At 41.9% G+C, this 11,419-nt stretch overlaps 1 protein-coding gene across 1 annotated transcript; it reads left to right on the top strand.

The window, feature by feature from the left end:
- The first annotated feature begins 1,796 nt into the window (after positions 1-1,796).
- Positions 1,797-4,839, top strand: LOC115111486 (serine/threonine-protein phosphatase PP1-gamma catalytic subunit A). The gene is made up of 7 exons (XM_029637580.2): positions 1,797-2,113; positions 2,601-2,732; positions 2,838-3,068; positions 3,224-3,328; positions 3,509-3,732; positions 3,829-3,963; positions 4,160-4,839. Exons 1-7 carry the CDS (start codon positions 2,059-2,061, stop codon positions 4,247-4,249), a joined length of 972 nt encoding a protein of 323 aa, XP_029493440.1. The 5' UTR covers positions 1,797-2,058; the 3' UTR covers positions 4,250-4,839.
- The last annotated feature ends 6,580 nt before the right edge of the window (positions 4,840-11,419 follow it).

Genomic DNA, 11,419 nt, shown 5'->3' with positions numbered 1-11,419 from the left:
GCTCCTTTGCACCCCATTATTTCTATCTCTACTTTGCACATTCTTCCACTGCAAATCTACCATTCCAGTGTTTTACTTGCTATATTGTATTTACTTCGCCACCATGGCCCTTTTGCCTTTACCTCCCTTATCTCACCTCATTTGCTCACATCGTATATAGACTTATCTTTCTACTGTATTATTGACTGTATGTTTGTTTTACTCCATGTGTAACTCTGTGGCCAGGGCGCAATTGTAAATGAGAACTTGTTCTCAACTTGCCTACCTGGTTAAATAAAGGAGATATATATATATATATATATATATATATATATAATACTAATAATAAAATAACAGTGTAACAGTGTCTTAGTCTATGCCGCTCTGACATTGCTTGTTCAAATATTATATTCTTAATTCTATTCCTTACTTTAGATTTGTGTGTATTGCTGTGAAATTGTTAGATATTACTTGTTAGATATTACTGCACTGTTGGAGCTAGAAATACACGCATTTCGTTACACCAACAATAACATCTGCTAAACACGTGTTTGTGGCCAATACAATTCGATTTGAGATGTTAACAACCCAGGCAGATGGGTTCTCCCGCGAAAAGTTTCGAACCATCATCACTGATATTTATTTTTTTACATACTAAGCAAAACCACTTTCATAATATTCTCAAACAGGCTTTGTGATCTATTCCTTCAGATGGAGCAGATGTTGTGTGACTAGGGTGGGCATTCTATGTTCATTTTCTATGTTTTTGATTTCTGTGTTGTTTGGCCGGGTGTGGTTCTCAATCAGAGGCAGCTGTCTATCGTTGTCTCTGATTGAGAACCATACTTAGGTAGCCTTTTCCCACCTGTGTGGTGTGGGTAGTTATTTTTTTATTTTTGTGTGTTTGCACCTGACGGAGCTGTTTAGGTTGTGCTTTTGTTGCTTGTTTGATAGTGTTCAGTTTTACCATTAAAATGAACACTTACCAGGCTGCACCTTGGTCCTCATCTTCTTCCGCCAACGGCCGTTACAACCGCCTTCCCTCCAGATGTGGCTGGACACCTGGACTACAAGAATCTGATCTACATCACACATGGGGAAGAGAAGGGCCAGGAATAAATCCACCTCTTGCTAACTGTCCTTGCAACTCTTCTGTTACACGTCGCCCCGCTGCTCATCAAAGCTATCTGGAAATGTTTGAGATGTGCATGATCATCTTGTAAATAAAGGATTTTCAGGTTAATCGCATATAATCCATTTTCATACAGGATATAGATCCAATTGTAACTATGATCTATCAGATGAATTGAACTGTACCAATCCCAGCTGGTACACGTTCTAAAATCATCTAGAGAGTCTAGGTTCACAACAGTGTGGATTTGTAATCTTGTTCAGAAATTCCCAAAATGTTTTGTCCTGTGAACAAGGATGTGCACTTGAAAACCTTAGATTTATCAATACAAATATTGCAACAAAAACACGAATGGTCAATTACAAGTAATGAGGTGTCTGAAATTGGTATTGTTACCAGACGCCTGCTCCTCTCTCATAAATCTAAGCTTGGCTATTAGTAAAATAATCAGTTCTTCTGAGGAAGAGGAAAATCACAGTAATTAAATTGTCATTGACAATCAAGTTCTACGGAGACTGGCACTGTGGCAGGAGTCTTGCACGGGTGTCACAGTATGGCACACCTAGGGGGGTAGTTTATTTTAGGCCAGCATAGTAGATGGCAGCGTCCATCAAATCCACCCAGAAGGTTGTTCGGGCAGATTCCTCTGAAGTAGGAAAGTGGGTGTGGCTAGATCAGAGGGCATCGTTAACGGCTAATAGATAGGCTAACGTTTATTTTGTCCCGGTAGACGGCTAATATTAGGTGTTTTGTATAACACTAAGAAGTTGAAGTAGTTAGCTAGGTATAATATAACTTTGTATGATAACCAAATAACAGGGTGTCATTGCTACACGTTCTTGGAACCAGCAATTTAGTGAAGCTAGCCAATCGTAGCCACCACTAGCTAACGTTAGCTAACCAGCACTAGATTTGCAGCTCACTCAGCCATTTTTTTCTACGTCGCCATGGCCGATGTTGACAAACTCAACATAGACAGTATCATCCAGCGTCTTTTAGAAGGTAAGGAAAGAGTACATTAATCTTACGTTATTTATGCAATATTATGTTTACTTCGTTAGATGACTGGTGGCAAGCCTTAGCTAGATAACGCGTTAGTTGACGCAGGTTGGCTCTGGCTATCGGTAGCTAGCTAAGCTAAAGTTAGCTAGTAACTAGCTAACATTAGTTAAGGCTGTTGTTGCCCATATCTAACTAGCTAATGTTAACCTGACATTTGTCCCGGTCAACACATTAAGAAATGTTAATTCAAAGTAGTTAGCTAGCTATGTAACTAACGTTACTTTAGCTACATGATCCAGGGCACTGTCTCAGTCAATTACTAGCTGCCCCAGTCAGTCAGTGAACGATTAAGTCAATAACATGAGAAATCTGAAATGATGGTCACCACTCACACCCCTATCCAGACAACATGGCAATGAGTATGATGGCGCACTAGGTAGATACTGTATCTTTGCTTGTAGATTCATCACGATTGTTTCATTTTAAGTCAGGGGAGCAAAGCCTGGTAAGAATGTGCAGCTGCAGGAGAACGAGATCCGAGGATTGTGCCTCAAGTCCAGGGAGATATTTCTCAGCCAACCTATCCTTCTTGAACTTGAAGCCCCCCTCAAGATCTGTGGTGAGTAATCATCAATATTTGGTGAACATAACTGTTACATGAAGTGTCTTCTATCCCAATGAGGGATGTGTAGAACTTGAAGTTGAAATCATTTGCCTTCTGCAGGTGACATCCATGGGCAATATTACGACCTATTGAGGCTGTTTGAGTATGGGGGCTTCCCTCCTGAGAGCAACTACCTATTTCTGGGAGACTATGTGGACAGGGGGAAGCAGTCTCTGGAGACCATCTGTCTGCTTCTGGCCTACAAAATCAAATACCCGGAGAACTTCTTCCTGCTGAGAGGGAATCATGAGTGTGCCTCCATCAACAGAATATATGGATTCTATGATGAGTGTGAGTGATATGTGGTGGCTGTAATAATCATAACCCTGCACTCTCTGACAGAATATAGTCTTTGTATCTACATAAATTGCATTTTGTTATAGGTTCCGTCATATACGCATTGCCTAGCTTCCTATCATCCTAAAATTTATATTTTATTATTCTAGGTAAAAGAAGGTACAACATCAAGCTCTGGAAAACATTTACAGATTGCTTTAACTGCCTCCCTATTGCTGCCATTGTTGATGAGAAGATCTTCTGTTGCCATGGAGGTAGGTTGCATTTTAGTAATCCTTAAACATGAAGAGAAGTGGTCCTGTTTTAGGACACACTAAGACATTGCTGTGATATTGAGAAATACTATTTTATTTCATTTTTTTTTCTCATTTACCAACAAGTTCTTACTGCAATTAACCTTATTCTTGCTGTTCATCTCCTTCTGTGTCTCTCAGGGTTGTCACCAGACCTCCAGTCCATGGAGCAGATCAGGCGCGTCATGCGGCCCACCGACGTCCCCGACCAGGGCCTCCTGTGTGACCTGCTCTGGTCAGATCCAGACAAGGATGTCCTCGGCTGGGGAGAGAATGACAGAGGCGTCTCATTTACTTTTGGCTCAGAAGTTGTGGCAAAGTTCCTGCACAAACATGATTTGGATCTGATCTGTCGCGCCCATCAGGTATGTCTGCATACTTTCACTGTACTGTACTGTCTGGAGTTGAATGCATTGTTTTTATTTTTAACCCAACTATAATCAATGTTGTTTTTTCGGCAGGTTGTTGAGGACGGCTATGAGTTCTTCGCCAAGCGACAGCTTGTGACTTTATTCTCAGCACCCAACTACTGCGGGGAGTTTGACAATGCTGGTGCTATGATGAGTGTGGATGAGACCCTCATGTGCTCTTTTCAGGTGAGTATTTCATCATGAATGTACTCTGTCTTATCGCGGGAATGTAAATGTGTCAATGATTGTATTAGTACTAGTGTATGGAGATCTTAACGCTATAACCAATCTTGTCATTATGTCAAATTGTACGATGTAAAGACTATTGCAGTGGGCAAAACATCATCTTAGGTTGGATTACTTGTGTCCATTCCACTTGTAGATTTTGAAGCCCGCTGAGAAGAAGAAGCCAAATGGCAGCCGTCCAGTCACACCCCCACGGAACATGGTCACCAAGCAAGGCAAGAAATAAGGTGGCATGAGTGGACTTATGTCCTGCTCTCTATTCTGCTTTTGTCTTTCGCGTCTGAAGGGTTGGTTGCCCTTTGTGCTGCCAATACTGAAAAGATATCCACTCCAACCTGATGAAAGCAAAATGTTTTGTTGTTTTGTCCACAAGGGTAAATGGATATTTCACCATGAAAACCTCAGGTGTTTTGCACTCCATTGCAACTAGTCTTTGCCACATATGACTGTTCAACCAGGAACAATGTAACAATATGGCTGATAATGCACAGAGATGCCTTGTTTGAAGCTGTGCAGAGTTGTTTCACAATTTTTTCATTTCATGTTTCATCAATTTCTGTCACCACCTGTTTCTCACTGTCAATGTCAATAATGCAATTAATGGTTCTTAAAACAACTATGGAAATATCACAAGACACTTAGTTGTTTATTTCTGTATAACTTTCTTTATCATAGGACATTGAATCCTCACTCTGCTCTTGCATCTTCACCATTTTTAAAACAAGTCTTGTGCTGAATTAAATGAAGAAATAAAGCATTCTTGTAATGTTGACTAAATCTTTCTAATAAACTTTTAGGGGGAAATTGGCATTTGAATTGTATTTGCATCATGCTCCTTCATCAATTATTTGAGGATTACAAGGTAAGCTCAACCTTGAATTAATTACTGCCATATATGTTTTATTATAAACAGTGGTTAGAGTCCTGAATGCTGATTAACTGGGTATGACAAAACATTTCTTGTTACTGCTCTAATTATGTTGGTAACCAATTTATATTTGTGGTATATGGCCAATATACCACGGCTAAGGGCTGTATTCAGGCACTCCAGTGTGTTGTGCATCAGAACAGCCTGAAGCCGTGGATATTGACCTTATACCACACCCCCTCGTGCCTTATTGCATAACTAGCTACTATATGGGATGTGAAAGACACTTATGGACTAAAGGAGCCTAACATCAATCCTTATAGTACAAGGACCTTAACATGTTCAGAGACTAATTGGCTCTGGCAGCCAAAACAGCCAAATACTCCATCTAAACGTGAAATCGATTCTCAGTTGCTGTATGGTTCTAGAAACATAAAGTCGTTGTCATATCACATCAAAATAATTTCCAAATGCAAAATATACACTTACTGTACACTTTTTTTAACAGTTGGAGCTGACTGTATTTTTCGGTGACAACAAGTCGGTGGTGTCAGTCTTTGTTTACACACAGGTGTTCAGAGATGCAGATAGCTAACATGGAACTATGGCCAGCCCTAACCCTATAAAGGTTTGTAGTAATTTAACCTTTTATTTGATTATTTATTGCTGATATGAAAGATAAAGCAGGGTGTGAATTACAGTGGGGGATCAGCTTCCCTGAATGAGTAGCAGGTAGCCTAGTGGATAGAGCGTTGGGCCAGGAACTGGAAGGTTGTTAGATCGAATCCCCGAGCTGACAAGGTAAAAATCTGTCGTTCTGCCCCTTGACAAGGCAGTTAACCCACTGCTCTTAGGCCGTCATTGTAAATAAGAATTTGTTCTTAACTGACTTGCCTAGTTAAATAAAAAATTAAATGAGACCGCTCCCCTAAATGCAACAAAAGTCCAACTTTGGGGGGGCTCTAAATAATGCTAATTTATCCATTCAATTTGTTTAAAATGCATTGGTAAATATGTTTTACATTTGATCAATATGAAAATTAAAGCTTCCAAATGAAACATTTATTTCTACGTGGCTGCACATACCGTCTCCCTGTCCACTGCGCTGTCCACTCAGTAGTGCTGAATTTGGCCTCAGCTGAGCTCCTTTAAAAGCATAGATTTTCCTTTGAACACTGAACGAAAATATAAACGTAACAATTTCAAAGATTTTACTGAGTTACAGTTCATATAAGGAAATTATTCAATGAAAATAAATTAACCAACTCAAATTGTATTAGTCACATGTGCCAAATACAACAGGTGTAGACCTTACAGTGAATTGCTTGTTTACAAGCCCCTAACTAACAATTCAGTTTAAAAAATATGTATCAGAAATAATCTCCTTTGTCAATCATCTCCTTTGTCTTGATCACGTTGAGGGAGAGGTTTTTGTAACAAGTAACAAGTAGTTTTAAGTGCAGCAATAACAATAGCAAGACTATATACAGGGGGTAGCGGTACAGAGGCAATTTGCGGGGGCATTGGTTAGTCGAGGTAATTGAGGTAATATGTACATGTAGGTAGACGCAGTGGTGTAAAGGGGGGGGGGGGCATTAATTAGATGTTCAGGAATCTTATGGCTTGGGGGTAGAAGCTGTTTAGAAGCCTCTTGGATCTAGACTTGGTGCTCTGGTTCTGCTTGCCGTGCGGTAGCAGAGAGAACAGTTTATTACTAGGGTGGCTGGATTTTTTTAGGGCCTTCCTCTGATACCGCCGGGTATAGAGGTCCTGGATGGCAGGAAGCTTGGCCCCAATGATGTACTGGGCCGTACGCACTACCCTCTGTAGTGCCTTGGGGTCGGAAGCCGAGCAGTTGCCATACCAGGCAGTGATGCAAACAGTTAGGATGCTCTCGATGGTGCAACTGTAGAACTTTTTGAGGATCTGAGGACCCATGCCAAATCTTTTCAGTCTCCTGAGGAGGAATAGGTTTTGTCTTGCCCACTTCATGAATGTCTTTGTGTGCTTGGACCATGTTAGGTTGTTGGTGATGTGGACACCAAGGAACTTGAAGCTCTCAACCTGCTCCACTACAGCCTCGATGAGATTGGGGGCGTGCTCGGTCCTCCTTTTCCTGTAGTCCACAATCATCTCCTTTGTCTTGATTACGTTGAGGGAGAGGTTTTTGTCCTGGCACCACACGGCCAGGTCTTTGACCTCCCTATAGGCTGTCTCGACGTTGTGTCATCTGCAAACTTAATGATGGTGTTGTAGTCGTGCCTGGCCGTGCAGTCATGAGTGAACAGGGAGTACAGGAGGGGATTGAGCACGCACCCCTGAGGGGCCCCTGTGTTGAGGATCAGTGTGGCGGATATGTTGTTACGTACCATTACCACCTGGGGGTGGCCCATCAGGAAGTCCAGGATCCAGGTGCAGAGGGAGGTGTCTAGTCCCAGGGTCCTTAGCTTATTGATGAACTTTGAGGGCACTGTGGTGTTGAATGCTGAGCTGTAGTCAATGAATAGCATTCTCGCATAGGTGTTCCTTTTGTCCAGGTGAGAAAGGGCAGTGTGGAGTGCAATGGAGATTGCATCATCTGTGGATCTGTTAGGGCAGTATGCAAATTGGAGTGGGTCTAGGGTTTCTTGGAAAATGGTGTTGCTGTGAGCCATGACCAGCCTTTCAAAGCACTTCATGGCTACAGACGTGAGTGCTACGGGTAGGTAGTCATTTAGGCAGATTACCTTAGTGTTCTTGGGCACAAGGACTATGGTGGTCTGCTTAAAACATGTTGGTATTACAGACTCGGACAGGGAGAGGTTGAAAATGTCAGCGAAGACACTTGCCAGTTGGTCAGCGCACGCTCACAGTACACGTCCTGGTAATCTGTCTGGCCCTGCGGCCTTGTGAATGTTGACCTGTTTAAAGGTCTTATTCACAGCGGCTGCGGAGAGCGTGATCACACAGTCGTCCGGAACAGCTGGTGCTCTCATGAATGTTTCAGTGTTATTTGCCTCGAAGCGAGCATAGAAGTAGTTTTGCTCGTCTGGTAGGCTTGTGTCACTGGGCAGCTCTCGGCTGTGTTTCCCTTTGTAGTCTGTAATGGTTTGCAAACCCTGCCACATCCGACGAGCATCGGAGCCGGTGTAGTATGATTCGGTCTTAGTTCCGTATTGACACTTGATGGTTTGTCGGAGGGCATAGCGGGATTTCTTATAAGCTTCCGGGTTAGAGTCCCACTCCTTGAAAGCGGCAGCTCTAGCCTTTAGCTCAGTGCGGATGTTGCCTGTAATCCATGGCTTCTGGTTGGGGTACGGTCGCTGTGGGGACGACGTCAACAATGCACTTATTGATGAAGCCAATGACTGATGTGGTGTACTCCTCAATGCCATAGGAAGAATCCTGGAACATATTCCAGTCTGTGATAGCAAAACAGTCCTGTAGCTTATCATCTGCTTCATCTGACCACTTTTATTGATCTAGTCACTGGTTCTTCCTGCTTTAATTTTTGCTTGTAAGCAGGAATCAGGAGGATGGAATTATGGTCAGATTTGTCAAATGGAGAGTGAGGGAGATCTTTGTACGCGTCTCTGTGTGTGGAGTAAAGGTGGTCCAGAGTTATTTTCCCTCAGGTTGCACATTTAACATGCTGACAGAAATTTGGTGAAACAGATTTAAGTTTCCCTGCATTAAAGTCCCCTGCCACTAGGTGCGCCACCTCTGGTTGAGCGTTTTCCTGTTTGCTTATGGCGGAATACAGCTCATTGAGTGCGGTCTTAGTGCCAGCATCGGTCTGTGGTGGTATGTAGACAGCTACGGAAAATACAGATTGAAACTCTAGGTAGATAGTGTGGTCTACAGCTTATCATGAGATACTCTACCTCAGGCGAGCAAAACCTCGAGAATTCCGTAGATATCGTGTACCAGCTATTGTTTACATATATGCATAGTCCGCCACCCGTTTTTTTACCAGATGCTGCTGTTCTATCATGCCGATACAGCGTATAACCAGCCAGCTGTATGTTGATAATGTCGTCGATCAGCCACAACTCCGTGAAGCATAAGATATTACAGTTTATAATGTCCCATTGGTAGGTTAATCTTCCTCGTAGATCGTCAATTTTATTTTCCAATGGTTAGCTAGTAGAACGGAAGGCAGGGGGGATTTTATTAGATCGCCTACGAATTCTCAGAAGGCAGCCCGACCTCTGTCCTCTTTCTCTGTTGTCGCTTCACGCAAATGAGAGGGATTTGGGCCCGTTCCCGGGAAAGCAGTATGTCGTTCAATATGGGCTCGTCAGGCTCATTAAAGGAAAAAGCTTCTGCCATTTCATGGTGAGTAATCGCTGTTCTGATGTCCAGAAGTTATTTTCGGTCATAAGAGACAGTAGCAGCAACATTATGTGCAAAATAAGTTACAAATAACGCAAAAAAACAAACATAAAAACACAATTGGTTAGGAGCACGTAAAATATCAGCCATCTTCTCCGGCACCGTCAGGATATGTACACAATTCTTGGAAGCTGGAAATTAGGCCCAAATCTGGATTTCACATGACTGGGAACACAGATATGCATCTGTTGGTCACAGATACCTTGGCTGTGCGAAGTTGCTGGATATTGGCAGGAACTGGGACGCACAGTCGTACACATTGATCCAGAGCATCCCAACATGCTCAGTGGGTGACATGTCTGGTGATTGTGCAGGCCATTAAATAACTGGGACAGTGGCCTTTGATTGTCCCCAGCACAAGGCGCACCTGTGTAAATGCTCACTAACATGGATGTAAACAAATTTGTGCACAACATTTAAGAGAAATAACATTTTTGTACGTATGGAACATTCCTGGGATCTTTTATTTCAGCTTATGAAACATGGGACCAACACTTTACATGTTGCATTTATCATTTTGTTCAGTCAACATTTTCACCATTTGTTTGCCATGCGCCGTTGATAAAAATAGCCTTTATTGCAATGCATTCGATTTATCCATTGATTTATCATTGTTTGCTTTTGTCAGTCAGCTGTTTAGAGGCTCATTGCTTTGTTTTTCTACTGCGCGCATGTATTGGTGTTGTCTGTGCCATCTGTGGCCAGAAGAAGTAGACCATTTATGTATCTGTATTATTTCCATAGTTACACTTAGATCCAGGAATCATGCAGGGTTTAAGTTCAATGTTCTAATTCAATTGTTAAATAGTTGATAATTATTAATAATTTAAATAATTAAAAAATAACACGGTCATGCCATTAATGTAAGGAAAGAAATTTGGTGTTTTATGTTACAGGATCTGTGAAGACTCCAAGCATTCAACTCGTGAATTTATGGACAACTCATAAACTACGGTGGAAACATGGTTTGATTCAACTCGTGTATTATATTGAAAGAAGGCTACCTGTTCTGCGTGTGTTCATGGGTGCCTCTGCTGAGAGGGTAGGCTACCGGCAGGGGTGTAGGCCTAGTGGAGGGTAAACGCAACTAAACGCAGTTTTACCCACCATTTTCATAAAATGTTATTGAAGGCAACCAAATCCCTTACATTAGTCTTAATATAGCTGACTTTATTCACACAAAAAGTTGACTTTATTATTGAAATATTGCCACTTTAAACCACTCAGACAGAACTGACTGGGTAGCATTAGCAGACAGACGATGTGAAAAGGGGTCCCCAATTTTAAAGTCTGGTGGGCCTCGAAGTAGACATTTTCCATTACTGCCACAAGGTGCCAAAAATCCAGCAGACTCTTCGTCCAGCAGACTCTAACCCTCGCTCCGCAAAGAAGTCATCATGCTTTTCTGTCATCAAAGTTTCATAAATATGAACTTAATTATTTGAAAACGTATTTAAACAAGTTTAAATGTATTGAAAACCTGAAAAGTAATGGATGATTAAGTGTCAGAATCGATGACCTTATAAGGAAACTCAAATTGCGTAAATGAGATGGAGTTGAAGGTGCACGTCGGAGAGGGAAGCCGAGGAGCGCGCATGTTTGAAATTGAAAAGTGTCACGACAGCGTTTGATAAAGAATAACATCAGCAGCTGCATTATACGTGGGATGCACAGTTTAGCGCTACATCCCGAGGGGTTCGTGCTGATTGTACGGAGATTGTGACAGCCGGGTAAATGGCGTTCCTTAATTAAGAAAGGGGGGGACGATTGACCAACTGAAGGGGACGATTCCTGGTGTTTGTGATGCTTGTCTTTTGGTGCGACGCAGACGGTGGTGAAACAGAAGAGTCATTGTCTGTTCTTTTGAGTTTTGATGTTGTGTCTGCCTGACAAAGTGATGTTAGGATATATAAGTTATCCCGTAAGAGCTTTTGTACCGAATACATTACGTTATTACAGGTGTCAAGCTGTTATAATTATTATGAAAAAACAATATCCCCATTTTAAATAGAACTGTAACTAAGTAAACGTATACTTTGTTTTATTATATCTGATTAACAATATGAGTTCATAAGGTGGGGTTGTGAGACACGGACAAGGAGTAATTAAAGTTAATGAACACCATTCCAACTAGGAAGAAACAAATGGGTTGTG

This window comes from Oncorhynchus nerka, linkage group LG27 (assembly GCF_034236695.1).
Source record: "Oncorhynchus nerka isolate Pitt River linkage group LG27, Oner_Uvic_2.0, whole genome shotgun sequence".
In the NCBI taxonomy this organism is placed as follows: domain Eukaryota; kingdom Metazoa; phylum Chordata; class Actinopteri; order Salmoniformes; family Salmonidae; genus Oncorhynchus; species Oncorhynchus nerka.
Note: the sequence above shows the minus strand (reverse complement) of the source record. Positions and strands in the feature narration are given on the sequence as shown.

Excerpts from the sequence above, each read along its gene's own strand:
- LOC115111486 (XM_029637580.2), top strand. The coding sequence starts at position 2,059 with ATGGCCGATGTTGACAAACTCAACATAGACAGTATCATCCAGCGTCTT. Across the intron at positions 3,329-3,508 it reads GATCTTCTGTTGCCATGGAG|GGTTGTCACCAGACCTCCAG; the intron begins GTAGGTTGCATT and ends TGTGTCTCTCAG. Across the intron at positions 3,733-3,828 it reads TGATCTGTCGCGCCCATCAG|GTTGTTGAGGACGGCTATGA; the intron begins GTATGTCTGCAT and ends TTTTTTCGGCAG.